The 18,180-nt window shown below is 47.1% G+C and overlaps 1 protein-coding gene across 4 annotated transcripts in view; it reads right to left on the bottom strand.

The window, feature by feature from the left end:
* The window catches only part of LOC144762134 (cullin-9-like), a 518,599-nt gene that overhangs the window by 169,416 nt on the left and 331,003 nt on the right, over nt 1–18,180 (bottom strand). For all 4 annotated transcript variants that reach the window (XM_078647278.1, XM_078647280.1, XM_078647277.1 and 1 more), the window contains 5 exons: nt 14,444–14,559; nt 9,375–9,557; nt 8,749–8,906; nt 3,468–3,702; nt 631–802 (listed from right to left, as the gene is read on the bottom strand). In XM_078647278.1, the coding sequence (XP_078503404.1) occupies nt 631–802; nt 3,468–3,702; nt 8,749–8,906; nt 9,375–9,557; nt 14,444–14,559 (864 nt within the window). The remainder of the gene's footprint in view (nt 1–630; nt 803–3,467; nt 3,703–8,748; nt 8,907–9,374; nt 9,558–14,443; nt 14,560–18,180) is intronic.

The following is an 18,180-nucleotide window of genomic DNA, read 5'->3' as shown; positions in this document are numbered from 1 at the left end:
GCACTTCATATAGCAACAAGCAAAGACAATAAGTTTAAATCGAAGAAAAGCACAGCCGCGAGAAATCAGGAAGAAGCAATACCAGAGGGTACGCTTACATCTAACTGCAGGACTAGAACTTCACAGCGTCTAAAGATCTTAACTGGGACACACAAGTCACCACCTCATGACACTGCTTTCTACAAAGGGGCACAACATCGAACACTCTAACTCAACAATGGCTCAATATACCAGCAGCCTACACCCAAGGCAGATCAACTAGAAAATCAATCCTCGGCCCTCAGCTGAAAGATGGATCTCTGCAGCAAGCTGACGAAGCATACTGCCCATCACAGTTAAGCAAACCAAATGTTTACATAAAGAATGCGTATCTGAATTTACAGGTGCATACAATCACAGAGCAGCCATCTTCATAGATAGAATGGCGACCCTTCTTCCACTTGCAAGATTCTGGCAAATATCTAATTAAATGTTTATTAGGAAAAGTAAAAAAACAATTAAAAAAAGGACATTTTGTCTGTCTGTTTCGTCCAAGTAACATATAATCCCAGTAACTTGCGGCAAGAGTCTTACACACTTAATGCAAATCGTTAAGAAAGTCTCAACTTTTGATTTGTGTAATTAACTCACTTTTCGTGTAAAAGTCTGCAAACTTTGTGAGGTAATTGCTGAGGGAGCCGGGGAAGTATTTGCTGGGATCCTGCATGTGACAGAGCGGGGATATGGTCCAGCAGCGTGGCGAAAGAGCGAGCACGTTCACGTCGGTCTCCTCCTCTGAGCTTGGTAGGTTGTCCTCCACCATCTAAGGAAAGAGCCATGGAAAAGAGAGTGTGTTAAGAAAAGCTGTGGCGACAAAAGCAGGGTCCAGCCCCACAGCAATCACCACGGAGGTGCCTCAGTCTGACATGTGCCAAAGACTAAGTGCCAAGCGATGCATAAGCGCTACAATAAAGTAACAGGACATAGTTACTATGTAGAAAAGAACCACCACTGTAATGTGCATAACAACATATATCCCCCACAATACTCTACACACCAGCAGCCTGCAATTCAGGGAATTTGTGGAGCATCTTAGCATGATGAGTTTTCGTCCTGTGTAAACGGAGATATGTTGTATGTGGCTGTGACGAGAATGTGGTCCATTTGGGAACATCCTGGTGACTGATAGTTGCAAAATATGAAGTGACTGTACTGATGAGTGAGGGCTATGCCTGGAGTCGGATGGAGGGATTCTTTGGAGATGGGCTGAACGAAAGACCGAATCACCGCTAACAGTCGAGAGGGCAAAAAATATCTTGCTGAAGGAATTAGTTGAGCTACATATAATTCATAACTGTATTGAAACGTGCCGGCCTGCCCCTCGACATTGAACCTTCTATCACTCCCTGGCATCAGGGTGCAAACAGACCATGCAGCCATCAGAAAGCTCGCTGGAAAACTGGCACCTTTAGCTTTAGCAAAATAACAGAAAAGCAGAATAAACTCAGAGACTTATTGCTCTTTACCCCCAAATAGGACTTAATGAAAACAACAGACGAAACATCGTCGCATTAACTCCCTCATGCTTCATTATTCTCGAGATATGACTAACAAAAAGGTGACATCAGTGAATGGTTTCTCTCCTTATTGGGTCTGAAAGTCACTGCTGAAGCAATACGGGCTTTGATTAGATAACCATTCTGAGCTTCCATTTGAAACGCCTGAAGCAGGGCAGCGGCTCTCTTTCACAAGGCAATGATCATCCTCACAATATCTGCTGAGCCTCAATACTCAGGCAAAATCAGTTGATAAAAGGTGTTGATAAATGAAGTGCTAGATTGAGAACAGAAAAAAGGCGTATTTAAGCCACTCGGGCACAGCACCCTTGGCACAGGGCACGTGTTTAGGCGACATGCAGTCACTCACAGTGCAAGAGTCAAGGCTTCTGCCCCCTTGTGGTAAGCTGTGGGGGGCAGAAGCAAAATCTGATTGACACCTGCATGGCCCAATGGATGGAGAGGGCTGCACAGAAACCCATGTATATATACATGCATTTGTACTATGATTTGTTGTAAAAACAAAGCTTTCTCTAGTTGAAATCGAACGAGCAATGCCAACACGATTGGCGCTGTCTGCCAGCCTTTTTAGCTTTGACAATGCTTCCTTTGTTGTGTCAGTTCTGAAAAAAATTACTGTTGAGGAGAAGCTGGGCCATCCCCATTACATAGAACAAGAACACAAGAAAAAATATATCTGGGGCTCAAAAAGCAACAATGCTGCAGCATCCTCGGCACTCGAGAACTCTTGCGTGTGGATGTGCCTCTTGTGAAAGAGTAGCAAAATGGGGGTAAGATGCACACCGAAGTGCTCCCACTATAATCGTGAAACTTTGACTTATTTTTAAACTTGTTTTTAAACTGTAAGGGCGTGCATGCCCGATTCGCGCTCCGTCCCATTGCGCTTTTTTGTACAATATAACTAGAACACTAAGGGAACTCAGGTTCAATTGAGAAGTACGAGTTGCTAAAGGGATACCAGAGGAGCTTTAAATGAAACAGGCGAACCATATGGCATTGTATATTGATGTGTGCGTCTCGTGGAGGGGGTAATGATTTTTCATGCATAATTAACGTTTCGAGACAAATGGTAATAATTGCAGCATGGCTAAACTCTTTTATGGTAAATACTCTGTGTTATTATAAATGGTGCTAATTTTTTATCGAATTGTGCATTCAATGAGTAAATAATTGTGATGATGGGCTCATACAAGGATTGTTTTTTTTCATTATAGACACTCCTGAAGAAGGGTTAATCCCGAAATGCATCGGGTGCTTTTTAAATAAGACGTTACATGTGGAAACCCTCTTGTCTCCTGTGTTTGCATGAAACATCTTCACGTTGGATTCGAATGGATAAAATGAATTGAAGAAATTGAACGAAAGGGATGAAGAGTTAATTGAAAAAATGAAAAAAGAATAAGTTGAAATTTCACAAAAAGGATTTGATTGATTGGATTCATTTAAGCAATGTTGGCTGTGCTGCTCCAAAGGGAACCGAACCTGAGTTCCCTTAGTGTTCTAGTTATCTTGTGAAAGAGTAGCATGCCGTCATTCAGTGCAGTCAGCCAGTGGCTGATGTGGACTGACCTACTACCCCGCGCAGTATGCTGTGGTGGACAGAAGAAAAATGTGAACAACACAATAACAGAACAATGGCTCAAGTGGGTCAGATAAAAGATCCTATAAGCATATAATATGATCATTTTAGTCAAATCAGAAGGTTCAAGCTACCACCAGAACAACAAAGGGCTCGAACGAGGCAAATACAATTCATGAACCTGTAAATAAGTGTTGTTTAATAATTCTGGCAATGATCGTCAAAGCTTTGTTATTGAATATACATTTGTGGTTCTTAGAGAAGCCCAACCTCAACCCACTGACATTTCTCCCTGGATCTTTGCAAAGTGGAACTCTTTACACGGCACGCACCTCTTCATCTTCCATATCGACAGATATCAGATCATCGTCTTCCTCATCCAAGAGTCTCTTGTCGAGCTGCTGCAGCTGGAAAAGGTGGAACTCCTGCTGCAGCTCCTCGGACTCAGTCAAGTTCTTCAGCATCTGCTGTGGGAAGCGGTTTGGGAAGCACAAGCCAATCTGATCAATAACTGCCCTCTCCAGCCAGACCCTCCCTTGAGCCAGGAGACGATCGCCAAGATAATACCTGGAAAAGAAAGCATTATGAGAAACCGAGAGTCTGGCAGGGGAGGGCCCAAGGCGCCCCCGAGCCATTGAGCTACGCCTTAATTCCTGATTAGCCAATGAACATGAAAAGTCTCAACATCACATTTTTTGTGTATGAGCTCAATGCATGCAAATGACCTCGGAATCCGGCATCTGTCGCTGTGTAGACAACGAGGGACCCCATGCGACTCCAACATGGCCAATCCCAAGATAGTCAAAGGAAACATCTGCAACTCAATGCCCCCGAAAGTATCAGACCCATCACATCCTACGACCATTTAGTTGATGTTAAAGCCCCACTTAGTAGGAGACTGGACAATGCAGAGAAGGTCAAACTTTGGGGATGTTTTTGAAGACTTGTAAGGGGAGTTGCATGAAGGGAAATGAAACAGTCTCTCCTACCCCCAGGTTGGGTCATATGTGCAGCCAGCTGGAGGCTGACAAGTGACCAGCTGGACTCCTATCTGTACCCCGATTCCTCTGAGCGTGTCAGTGACGCAAGAGGCAGGTCCTGCCGAGGGGGGCAGTTTTACAGATGCCAGCTTTGGATATGTTCTCAAGTAAAGCCATAGTGACACCCTGCTTGCAGGTGGGGTCTGACCTGGGGTGGGCAGGTTGGGTCCTTTTGGCTTTGAGGTAACAGGTCTGGATGAATTTACCAATCTACCTGCCTTCAATATGGGATGGCCTTTATGAGGATGAGCCAAGTAAACAAACAGCGGTCGTGTTTTACGGCAAGGTTTGTTCCAGCTTGTATAGTACATAAGACCACGCTTGACATCAAGAGCGTGAAGTGCTCTCACGGCTACGGTATAAGGTTGTGGGAAAAAAAGGCAAAGATCAATTATTTGATTAAGGTAGAATAGAGAGGCCACCTTAGGCAGGAACTTGTAGTGTTAGGGCCTGCAGTTCACTAATACGCCTCAGTGATGTTATGGCTACCAGCAAGGCGAGTTTCCAGGAGATAAACTGCAAGAGGCAAGAATGCAGTGGTTCGAAGTGGGGCCTAGAGAGTCTGGTGAGGACAACATTGAGATTCCAGGTTGGGGAAGTTGGCACACTAAGTGGGATGGCAGGTTTAATGCCCTCCACAAAGGTCTTCACATGGATTTTGAAGAGTGAGGAAAGTTCCCTGCATGCAACTATAGCAGCTATGTGCAGACAAATAGAAGTGTAGGCTAAACCAGACTTGTATAGATGTAGAAGATAGCAAATGACGTCTTGTACTCTGGGTGGGAGAGGGTTCATACATCTTGGGGTACAGTAGGGGACAATCAATTTCCAGTAAGCAGCACAGCAGGTATGTGTATAGGAGGCTTATAGGCTTCTTTGAGTATGTCTGTGCCCTTTTAAAGTAAGTTAATGTAACCAAACTCTAGGTTGAGCTGCTTGGGAACAACGTGTCTGACCCTGCATTGATTTTAAGTTAGACGGTCAGGCCTGTTGGGGAGATTCTCGTATGGGGCGAAATGCTTCGGCTTTAGGCCACAATCTACTTTGAAATATGCCTTTCAAGGTCACTGCGCCACTGGATTCAAGCTAGCCTGGCTGAAGAAGGGTGACATACCCTGAAACCGATCCCAGGATGCTTGTTTACGGTCCAGGGAGGACCTGGCCTGGCAGTTCGGTCTGGACTGTTCCAATGGGGCACAGGGTCAAGGCCGATTTGCATATGGCTGGGTCCAAACAGGGTGGCGTAGTCGGCAAAAGAACAATGGATTTAACCCAGGTCTTTTGGTTGGGGAGAATGTTTGCATTGTCAGCATTCCGTCCATCATTTGTCTGCTGTAACATGTTAAGAAAGGTGGCATTTTGCTGCCATAGCCATTTAGTGCCTGTAGCCTGCCCCTAGGTCACATGACTGGGTGTAGCTCACCTTTGAGTATTCCTCCTAGACAGCCACACATAATGAGGAGCTTAGGTGTGCCAGGATAGGCCATACACTGGCAGGATGGAAGGTCGGAGCTGGGAACAGCCCTACTTACACTTGAATAGGCTGTGTCCTGCCTCTACACAATGGGCTGGATATTCCCTGTAGTTAGTCTGGGGCCAGGGAAGGTAGGAAGTCCGTGCACTTCAAAGAAAATTTCTAGAACATTCTCCCACCTTTCAGAGACTTCTGGATCTATATATACTCTGCAAGGAAGAAGGACTGCTGTGCTGTTGAAAGGACTGCCACTCTTGTTTGACTGCTGCTCTGAAGGAACTGCTGCCCTCTTGCCTGGGTGAGAAGGATTGGACAGACATTTGTTCAACCCAGGAACCCAAAGTGACTCCAAGGGCTAGTTGGCTAGCCTCTTGACTAGAGCCTAAGGCTCCAACAACCTTAAACCCAACACCTGGAGTCGGTCATCTGAGAGTCCTACCCTGTCAAGTGCTGCCATTCCAGTCCTGCATCCTTGTAAATGGACCTGAAGGTGCTCTGCCAGCACATCTGTGGACCCAGCAGAACCACCCTGCCTCTGCTGCGAGGGTTCTCCCGACACAAGGAACAGCACATGGACCTCACAGCCCACATCGGAATAGGCGCCAGCGCCAATCTTTCCCGATGCAGCACTCTCATCGCAAATCTCTTGACTTCAGCCTCAACAAATATGCAGGTTTTCATTGCAGCACAACCGCTCTTCGGAACCAAAACATCACCTCGACTCGGTGACGCGTCCCAGACACCGGACTTCATACCATGCGCAGGACCTCGCTATGCTCCGCAAACCAGGATTTAAGGTAATTTTGTCCAGCTGGCCTCATTGCGTTCCTGTAGCTGGCCCGCCCTCCATCAAAGTTGGCCTGAACTTGTGACTTTGTCCCGGTCCGGCATAACCAGATATCCACATTTAGCACTCTGTGCTTTTTGGCGATATATCTACTGAAAACTTCAAACCTGCATATCTCCGTGTCTACTGACTGGATTTTTGTCTTTTAGGTCTTGTTATGTTTATTAAAGAATAATCTATGTTTCTAAATCTGATGTGGGATACTTCTGTGGTGTGTTTTCAATGCGATACTGTTTGAAGTGTTGCATAAATGCTTCACACATTGCCTCCTATTTAAGTATGACTGCTCTGTGCCAAGCTACCAGAGGGTTGAGCACAGCTTAATTTGGGGCTTGCTTAGGACTTCACCCTGACCTGGATTGTGGGGTTTCTGCTTGAGTAAGGTTTTCCCACCCTCAACCAGCAACCCACTTTCTTACAAGAAGGTACAGTGGTCATAGACATTGTAGATGTGACGGATACCAGTTGGCTTGATACCTCACAGGAGTGGGAACTTGCCAATCAATGGTCTTCTTCCGTTAGAAGTGACCTCCTATTGCACAGTAATCAGGAGGGCTGCGTACATGTTATTCATGCAGCTCATCCACAGAGGTCAAATCCAACATCCTCACTGAGTGGACTTGGAGCATCATTGAGTGCTTTGGGGTACAGCGTTTGACAAGACACACAGGCACCAACGTCATTGTCAGTTCAGCAGAGTAGAGGAAAGTTGGGGAACCAATATCAGCGGTCTCGGGTGAAACCCTTTGTGGCATCTGCAGCAGAAGTGATGCCACATACCTCTGGGCCGGTCTAAAGAGAGGAACCTGACCGCTGCCAGACTTCAAAGGTGCAGCTCCAAATGACACCAGAGCCAGTGCAAAGGGTATGAATATAGGCATGTCGTACAGACCCATGGGGACCCAAGGCGCACAAGAGGGGGCTGCCATCCTAATGAAAATGCTGAGCATTAAAGAATTCTGCTGTATCTGCCCTTGGGGACGGAAAGTCAGGGTAGGGGGGTAAAAGCACTGGATGCTGTCTGGCTGGATCTGATCGAGTGCCACTCTGAGGGAAGTTTTGAGAGCAGCCTGATCACTAACTCTTGCTCGAGAAGTGAAAAGTAGATGACCTTGACTGGGCCCAGAATTAATGTCTGCACCTTTTTTCTTTGCAGGCATGTGACATAAATCATTTTGCATCCCATTCTTAGATTGTCTTTGGGTGCACACTGAGGCACAACTCGCTTGACTTAAGAGTCATGGTCCGACTCCAAGGACCACAGGCAGATAGAGGGAGGGTCGGACTTGAAGCCTGAAAGTTTGGCGCAGATGTTCCTAGCACTGCACTCATGTTTTTTTGTGTGAATCTCTTTTCTTAGGCAAACTCTCAGAGAGAGGAAGCTCAGATCTGCATCGAAAGTGGAAAAACAAAGGAACTGACGATGTGCTGGGGTGGGCGCTATATGATTTTAGTAACATCAACAGGCATCACTTCTGATGCAGACCCTAAACCAGTGCCCCATAACGGCATCAAAGAGCTTTGAATTTTCCAGATCCAGGCTGATGCCTGGGATTATTCAGCAGATTGGAATCTGCACACAGAAGTGTAGATCAGAAATGAACTAAATGAAGATTTTTCCAAACTTGAATAGTAGAGTAGATTGCACAGGGTTGTCTCACTCGCCTATCTGAAGGCACTTGTCATATGACTCTTAAGCATCCAAAATACACACCTCTGCCCTTCATTTGACACATTCTGGCCCTGCTTTTCAAGGCACTTCTCAACACTGCTTATCCCCACATCGTCCCCATCTCTAGAAACTGATCATTTTACAGTTTCTTTTCCTATGGGCTTTACTCAATGATAATATCTTTATCCACCTGCCCATGCTATATCAAAGACGTAGCAAAATCCTCTTCTACAAGGCACTGCTTTCTGACATGTCTGCGGCTCCCGTAGAGCACTGCTCACTGGTACATTGGAAAACTTCACCTATCAGTCCCCTTCCTCAAAGCAATGCTTGCTCGAGGTTTCTCTTTAAGATCTGCCAAAGGTGAGCACTCTCTGGACGTCCCTCTCATTCACTCTCTCAAGATTCATACTCTGTTCACTCTTTCTTGGGATTCCCTGCAGCATTCAGGGTTTCTCAGGACACCCCTCTCCAATCACACGGTCTCAGAATGCCCCTATCCATTTACTCTACTTTGGTATCCCTTTCCTTTTACTTCTTTGGCTGGCATGCTATACAAGTTCAGAGACTCGACAACTACCTGTAGAAGTGCTCGAAGGTGCTGGAGAGCTCCAGGCCAGAGAGGAAGAGCATGGGCTCCATAAACTGCTGCAGCTGCTTCAGGGTCTCCATGTTGGACGAGTCCGTTTGACTCGCCTGGATTCGTTGATCGATGTAACGAGCGAACTGCTCACTGACCTACGAAACATAGGAGAAACATGTCAAGGAAAGGGTGAGGTAAGTACGCGCATGGGAGAAGAAGTCAGTAGAGGAGTACTATACAGACACACAGGGAAGTCAGAAAATGAATGCAGAGATGCAAGCTTGGTAGTCTCAGGGGCATGCTGGACTTGAATGTAGGGATGCCACAGGAATGGTGCACGTAGAACCTTCAGGAACGTGTGGGGGGACACTCAGAAGACTCACAGGAGGGGTGCATCGATAGGTGCTATGGCTCAGGTGTGAGTTTAAATCAGTACATCATGTCTGATAAGTATATTCTTGGAAGGGAATAGGGAGAAGCCTCCTGCATGAGAAGTAACACAACCAATAGACTGATGGGGAGGACGGGGAGGCATGAAGGGAAGGGGATGAAGAAATGTCAGAGTGAGCACTTCCCCTTCTTTTATGCACGCAAAAGGCATTTATGCAAGACGCTGCACTCACATGCATGGCCGTCAGGAAGGACAGCTGCAGGAGACCCCCAGAGAATCCGTGACGAAGCGCCAGAACAAAGGCAGTTTGCTGACCAAATAACTCTTCCATGGCGTTCTTCAGCCGCAGGTAAATGTTCCGATACCGCTCCACAAAGTCTGCAGTATTCCAGGAAGACTCGAGGAACCTCTTCACCTAGAATTCAGGGAAACAAGTAAAGAGATGGCAATTTGGCAACATCCATTGAACATTTATAATTTATAATCACCCAATTCTTAACCGAAGAACAGGATGGTTGCACAATAATTAACCCTTGCATTGGACTGAAAACTTCAGAGGAATGTTTCAAAGTAACCACGTTTTGAGTAGTCGACCCCAATTTTTCTTTTTTGGGGGGCGGGGTGAGAGGGGAGCTCACCTGCTGGTAATCTTGAAGTCTAAAACTGGGACACTGCTTTCCAGTGCCCAGTGTATGTGCTCTGACCCCAACACAAGGCCAGCTCCGGTAGCTTAGTGGACTAATGCAACCACATGGTCACGGGTTCAAATTACTGACGGTGGGTCCACTCAGCCTTTCATCCCTCTGAGGTCAACAAAATCAGTACCATTGAGTTGGGAATAGGGATTTAAGTCTGAGCTCGGATTTGTCCTTTTGTTGTGCCATCGTAATCGACTGCTTCTGTAGAGAAACAAGGGCAGCCCTTACTCAACAAGAAGCAGGGCATTTATTTATTTTAGAGGTTTTATATAGCGCTGGCTGGACCTGGAGATATCAGAGCACTTTACATGAAAGAGTTAGTTACAGTCAGAAATAAATTACAGCATCATGGAATAACAAAATATGAGAGCACTTATATGACCAAGCTAGTAACAGTAACACAAAATAACATCATGGAATAACAGCAGGTAAAAAATGCTGAAGGTACACATACATATACATACACACACACACACACACACACACTTGTATTAGTATGCCTGATAATAAGACCTGCTAAGGTGGCGCACAACCAGAGTGGAAGGTATTCAATAAGGCACGTTCTTCGATTTTCTTAGACAGCTGCTCGTTGTCGCAGCTTTACAGCTCAGCAATCAGAGGCAGCAATGCGATCAGGCTATAGTTCGTAAGAGCAGCCGGGACTGAGCTAGACTTGTAGGAGAAGGATAACCAAGGCTTTCTTCTAGACTGCGGGCACTATGTTTTTAAGAAAAGTATTAGAGAGAGAAGCCGTGAAGGAGGAAGCAGCAGGTCGAACAATCTTTATCCGCAGGGATAGAGCGAAGAGCCTGGGGAAAGACGAGTGTATCATAGCAGGGATTTCATTTAAGTGCGCAGGAGTAAATGGTGACCAGTCTGAAAACAAATTGCTATCACATAAAATTGAAATGCAACATTTCGGACGGTAGTGAAAGAACTTAACCGAGTGATTTTATCCTGAAAAAGTCAAAGTACAGCTGCTGGGATGATGAAATAGCCGTAGTGGCAGCAGCGCAATGACCGCGGGCGTTCGATATCAAAAAGATTTCTTTGGGGGATATTAGCTGATAAAGCTTGCTTATGGTAAAGTTTCACTCATGTGTTTTCGACCAGCTTTTTATGAGAGCGCAGCTCAGTTTTATAAGAAGCTTTGTCAGTGTTTGACATAAAAGGACATTGCTTTTCAGATTTATGGCAGCGCCTCTTCACTGCTGACAGTTCAGCCAAATATGAAGGGGCTATTGGACGCGGTTTATGAACGTTTTTGACCTTTATAAGAATGGTAACATCTACCATTTTTTTGACAGTTATTATGAATAGTGGACTGGGTGTTGATATCAGTGTCAGCAGTTAGTATAATGCTGTCCAATATAGATGCCAAATTAGAGAGATTAAGTTTGGACGAAGGACGGTATGTCCGAAGCGTATAGGAGTTTCCATTGGGTTTAGGGGAGCAGGCTAGAAATAAAGGAAACCGCTTTATGGTCAGACCTTGTGAGCCCAGTAAATGTGCTGAAATAAAATGTATGGTATATCCAGCAGATGGATTAGGGGCAGAGACGAGTCGTATAAGCTGAATGGACGAACTGGAGCTGAGAGGGTCCTGGGCCGCCTGGTTAGTGTCGTGGTTAACATGCATGTCGAAATCACACAAAACAATTAAATGACTGGTATTGAAGCACTGAGAGGAAATCAATACAGTCAATAAAGTTACAAAAATTCTTGATAGGGCCAGAAGGATGATATATTAATAGTGCCTTCAAAGAGAAATTGGGGCTGGTGGTTACCAGCCATAGATAGAGGTTCTGAGTCTTATACTTGGTCGGCTGCCAGGATAGAGTCCTTAGAGATGACTTTAAAATTAGGGCAACACCGTTACCAGAAGTAGTGGGTGTTAAATATGCTTTATAGGACAGCTTGGAGGAACTACAAGACTGTCTGGAGAGGAAACGTTTTCAGAGAGGACACCGTTAAAAGCAATGCCTACTGTGTTGTCAAAGAGCTGGTGTATAACCTCAAAGTTATGCTTAAATCGAGGACATGAGTTGACCAAGACAATTTTGGCTCAGCAGTGATTAGCGCACTACAGATTGAGTTAGGCAAAGCAGAGCTAATAGCAGCTGGACCTTGCAAGGGAGTGTGTCATCAAGACTTGAGCACACTGATGGGAAATGTAACTGAAAGGTTGGAGGGCAGACACAGCATTGCAATTGGGCAACGGATACTCAGGGTCTACCCGAGAGTTAGAAATAAATCCAAGCCTGAGAGTACTAAAAGGGGGAATTGTGGAGAGACGAAATACATGTTCTGCTGGTCTGAGGTCTTAAATGGGTAGCATCACAAGCACTAGGTCCGGCCAGGGTGCAGACAGGCTTGCCTTAAGCATGCTTGCTGCGCCTCAGTACTGCAGCCATCCCAAAATAACCCCCTCGACGGTCTGCACATGGCAGAAGATTAAAACCACTAGAGAGAGCACTTTAAGAAATGCCATCTCTTGTGGCACAAATGCAGGGAGGGATGAAAATAGCAGAGCAGGAGCTGTGGTCTGAAAACCAGGGCAAATGTTAAAGCTGGTATTAAAGCAAATAAAGTGAAAGAGAAACAAAACAGAGCAGTCCCTCCAAACAGAACAGAGCGGGTAGAATTCAGTCAAATTATCTAAAAGCTGAACAAGTTCAAAAGATAAAAGTTTAACACTAAACACCAGATGGTGAAGGGTTGTGAAAGAAGAGCGCATGGGACCTAAATGAATTAGTGCTGGCTTTCCACTACAGACTTCAAACGGCGTATATAGCTCACGGGTAGACAGAGGCTCTCTTCGAAAGCATTTTGTGCAGTAAGGTGTAACTTAAGCTCCTGCTCTTACTAAACTGGGCTGGAAGGTAGAGCGACATTAATGGAATAAGTATGGAAGACTCTAGTACAGGGATACTCCGAGTGCGGCCCTCGTCACCTTTAATTGTGGCCCCCTGGTGACCAGCAGCTCTGGGCTGCTGGTCACTTGTAAGATTACGAACATTCAGAAAGCTGGGAAATAGGCACAAATAAAGGTTTTCTGGTTTCACATTTTGCAATTCAGCCACCAGATGAGTATCGCTTTCCCTCTCACATTTTACATTAGAAGTTAATGCTTTGACTAGAATTCGTGGTCCCTGAGAATAGAGCAGTGGTCGCAGACAGAAGTCACAAGGCTCAGTTTGTTGTCCACACCATGCATCTGCTTCACAACCCCCCCTGCCCACCTTTCATTACCCAAACTCTCGCCCTGCTGCATAAGTGTGGCCCTCGGGCATGCCACAGATAGTACTTTGTGGCCCCGGGGAAATGTTTCGAGTACCCATGCTCTAGTATCAGGAGAGCTGAAATGTATAGAAAGGCTAGGAGACGTCATTGCAAATAACAAACTCCTATAGCAGTTTGAAGCCGCTATGGGAATGATCGACAAACATGATGAACAGAGAGGACTTTGGAAAAGGGTAGGAGACAATAAGTGAATGAGTGCTATGAATGCAACATTAATGGGACACATGTATGTCTGGAAAGGGAACTTATGAGAGATTCCCCCGTGGTCTTATCTGCCGTAACATCGACACGTGGCAAGACGACCGTATGCTCCAAAACCCTCGGAGAAAAAAGGTGCAACTATTGAAAGGGTGATACACCTATATGAAATACAAAGTGGGCTGCATACTACGAAAAGAAGATTAAAGTATTTGGAAATCGTTCCTTGGATGAAAGGGTCAATCACGACGAGGACCCTATCAAGAGACGTCTCGCCACACAAAATAGACTGAATAAAATAATACTTCGTATTGAGGCTTTATAATAAACCTAAGGATGTAACTATATACTTACTCACGACAGTGGAAAGGTTCCCTATTGAGATAAGGATATGCAGATACCCTCATCACATAACAAAGACTAGGTACCCTATATATACACAAAGAGGAAGGATTAAAACTCTTTACCCTGGTCCTGAGGAAGGTGGTTCTACCCCACCGAAACGCACGTAGACCTGGCGTTTAACTACACACAAACAACAACTGTGTTCCCTCAATTATAGGATTTGACTTTGATTGGGAGAAGACAGAGTAGTATACGTGTGAATTTGTGTGACTGTGTTAGTGTGATTGGTGATTGATGTGTATATATCAGGGTGATGTTTTGTAATTTGTATTATGTAACTTTTTGATTTAGGTAGATACTACAAATGTTTTTGATATGATATAATGCATTTTTATAAACTGATTCAATCTGTATTACAAATCATGTTACTAATGTATATGGAAGGAATGTATTAAAATAGGAAAAAGAAAAAATATATTTTTTATACACCACAGAAAAAATAAAAACAAATAAAATGACAAAATGAAAATTGTGGATGGTATTGTACCTATATGGAATAGAAGGCTAATGAAATAATTTGATGAGATTGATCGCATGATAAAGTAAATAGTGACCACGGGGGAATCTCTCATAAGTTGCGTTGTCTTTTCCTCTCTTTTCCCTGGTCCTGAAAGTATTATTAGAGGGGGTCCCATTATCTATGCTATTGTCTGGAAAGGGAATGCAACGTTCCTGTGAGGACGGTGAAAAGGCGTACCTGCTGCTGAACCACGCCCTGCCAGCACTGGGTGATCCCGATCATGCTGCTGGGTTTGTTGACGGGCACCTTCACTGCACCAGCGCTCGCTTCCTTGCTTTTCCCATTCTTACCATCTGCAAACAGTTCAAAAAGTGTTACATTCAGCCAAAGAGCATACTATGCAGGAAGGAAGTGAGGGGCATATCTGAGCAGGGGGTGGGAAGTGCACACGAGATCTAAGAAAAATACATGTAACAAGCCTAGCAAGAAAGCAACAAAGACAGAGGGGAACAGAGAGAGAGGGAAAGGAGTTGCAACCACAGAAGGCAGAGAACAGAGTCAGAAAGGACGTGAGCAAGAGTTTGAATTCTCAAAGTTTTAAGAGGAGCTGGAAATGTGTGCAAGAAGAACACATCATTGATTAAAGGAGAATGGGTGCGATCAGGACTTGTATAAGACATGCCAGCGGACACAAGCAACAATGCTAAAACACCGGAAGGCTAAGAAAAAGGTGGGAGGGGGTATGACAAAGGGGAGCATGGAACTAAGCACTGAAAGCAAAGCACTGGGGCCATCCAGTCTGTCCTCGCCAATCTGCTCTTGACACAGACTAGTCATGATCTCAAACTGTGCCCATCATTACCCAGCCCTGCTGTTGCACTCTCTCCGCCCTGGCCTTCAGCAATTCCTTTACTGTGCATGCTCGGTCAGTGCTGCTGGCGACTGCATTCACATCCACTTCTGTGAAAAGCCTTTATCCTGTTCCTGTAAACGATTCAGATATTTCCCATCTAGTAGCACAGCCAAGGATTTCTGGGCCTCTGCATATCACGGTGCAAGTGGTCCATACTTCCAGCTCATTGTCCTTGCTACCCATAATTACACTTCTCATGTTATTTAAACCCTACAACATCATTTAGTATCTCAAAATACAAACCACCCTCAAAACAAAAAATGTTTTTTTTTTTAAAAAAGGCCTTTTTCCTCCAGTACATCAATAGTCGATGGTGGGGCCGAGGTGGATAGTGTTGGAAGAGCAACACATCATCTATCGTAGAAAATGAAAGCCATTTCTCCGACCATCTTCACTCTCCGCACCCCTGCCCCACCATCGAATGTTTGTCCTTCCTTGTAAAAACACAGTCTGTGACAATAAACAGCCAGTGGACTTTATCAAATGAAAGGACAAAGATCAGAAAATACTACAAATCCAGAGAAAACCAACAAGTAGCTTCGATATTTCACAGACATCAGTATGTAAAGCAGGCACCGTAGTCTTAGGAGGAGTCCAGGGCTCGCTTGAAGCCCTTTTTAGGTTTTGCCTGGCGAAAGCTGCGCTCTGCGCAGCTTTTTCGCGCAGGCGAAAACCTAATGAGTATAGTAGGGGAGACAGGAACGGCCCCCGTCTTCCATTGGCTAGCTCCATAAGTGGAGGCTAGCCATTGGAAGACGGGCCTGTCCGTCAATGCCGGACCAGATTCGGGGGCGTTCCCGAGAATTTTTGGCTTTGGCTACGTCACGCTAAGTCAGCCAAAAGCCGGGAACGCCCCCGAATCTGGTCCGGCATTGCCGGCACCCGCCTTCCTGCTCGGGGCCGGGGAGTTTCGTGAAAAACACCCAGAGCGCTTCATAGCGCTTTTGTGCCCTAGCGAGTGCTCACCTCGCTTTTTTGTAATTAAATTGTCCCCTGGCAGGCGCCCAGGGACCTTGCCGCTATTGTTTATTTTCACCTCGAGGGAGCCCACCCCTCGGTGAATTCACTCCCCGCCTGCAGTAGCTGAGACGGGCCGCCGCGCTGCCCGCGACGACCCGGAAGCTGAGGGGGTGACCCGGAAGTCCCGCTCCCCCAGCACGGACAAGGAGAAGCAGCTGCACCCACCGGCAGGGCTCCATGGTGGAAGAGGAGCCCCGCCGCCGCCCGTGAGAGCACCCGGCCCCAAGAAGCGGGACCGGGTGAGGAAGAGCTGCAGCGTCCAAGTACCGGTGAGTGCGGCCGAAGGGAGGGGTGCCGGGACACGTCCATTACCCGGAACTCGCTACATGGACGCGCGGACCGGATGAGTCTTCTGACCTTCTGACTCAGGTGAGAGCCATCCCGTCCACCCGATGCTGACCGCAGTAGCCCCTTATTATCTCTCTCTGACCTTATTCTTATTTTCCCTCCCAGGTCGCCTCGAATAGTTCTGGACGCACCCGTCCAGTACAGTACTCCCACCTTTGGCACGGGGTGCCCTGGTCGTTTACTGTACTTTTTACCACGTGGCCGACTTTGTATCCAGTAGTCGCCACCACGGTAAGACCCCCTGCCACTGTCCGTCATCACGCCGCTCGCACTCTCGTCCTCTGATAATCACCCCGTACTTGTTTTCTTTTCTTTAGTCTTCCGAAGAGCACCTGGACATCCACAGAGCGCAGCAGGTGAAACGTGCATCATTTTACATTCCTTCCGACTAGCGGTTCTTCCATGATTTCCTCAAACCCCCCCCCCCCCTCCTCTGTGACTTGTATACCTTTGTGGGGTTCTTCTTGTGTTATTGACACACAATATTAATATCCTCTTTCTATGTAGACTCGACTAAGGTCTCTCCCAGAGACTGTTTTTAGACCATGCACTACTTGAGCTTCTTACATGTCACTATATGACACTATATTACCTTCTCCTACCACTCTCCAGTGTCACCTGTGTAACTGCCTTTATTCATTCTCCAGTGCGTTTGTGTGCTTAATACACGTATCATTACGAACTCTCGACCTTTTCATTTACGTGACCCCCTTCTATTTGCCTGTAACTACGCTTGGCCTCGGGCTTGCAGTGTGTGTGGGGGCTTGCAGTGTGTTGGGGGGCTTGCAGTGTGTGTGGGGGCTTGCAGTGTGTTGGGGGGGCTTGCAGTGTGTGTGGGGGGGGCTCGCAGTGTGTGTGGGGGCTTGCAGTGTGTTGGGGGGCTTGCAGTGTGTGTGGGGGCTTGCAGTGTGTTGGGGGGGCTTGCAGTGTGTGGGGGGGGCTCGCAGTGTGTGGGGGGGCTTGCAGTGTGTTGGGGGGCTCGCAGTGTGTGGGGGGGCTCGCAGTGTGTGTGGGGGCTCGCAGTGTGTTGGGGGGCTTGCAGTGTGTTGGGGGGCTTGCAGTGTGTTGGGGGGCTTGCAGTGTGGTGGGGGGGTGCTTGCAGTGTGTGTGGGGGCTTGCAGTGTGTGTGGGGGCTTGCAGTGTGTTGGGGGGCTTGCAGTGTGTTGGGGGGCTTGCAGTGTGTTGGGGGCTTGCAGTGTGTGGAGGGGCTCGCAGTGTGTGGGGGGGCTCGCAGTGTGTGGGGGGGCTCGCAGTGTGTGGGGGGGCTCGCAGTGTGTGGGGGGCTCGCAGCGTGTTGGGGGGCTCGCAGTGTGTGGGGGGCTCGCAGTGTGTGGGGGGGCTCGCAGTGTGTGTGGGGGCTTGCAGTGTGTGGGGGGGCTTGCAGTGTGTGGGGGGGCTTGCAGTGTGTGGGGGGGCTTGCAGTGTGTGGGGGGGCTTGCAGTGTGTGGGGGGCTTGCAGTGTGTGGGGGGGCTTGCAGTGTGTGGGGGGGCTCGCAGTGTGTGGGGGGGCTCGCAGTGTGTGTGGGGGGGCTCGCAGTGTGTGGGGGGTTCGCAGTGTGTGGGGGGGCTCGCAGTGTGTAGGGAGGCTCTGTGGGTGTGTGGGGGGGCTTTGTATGGCTGTGTGTTTGGGGGGCTCTGTGTGGGTGTGTGTGTGGGGGGCTCTGTGTGGGTGTGTGTGTGGGGAGGCCTCTGA

This window comes from Lissotriton helveticus, chromosome 6 (assembly GCF_964261635.1).
Source record: "Lissotriton helveticus chromosome 6, aLisHel1.1, whole genome shotgun sequence".
Taxonomy (NCBI): Eukaryota; Metazoa; Chordata; class Amphibia; order Caudata; family Salamandridae; genus Lissotriton; species Lissotriton helveticus.
Note: the sequence above shows the minus strand (reverse complement) of the source record. Positions and strands in the feature narration are given on the sequence as shown.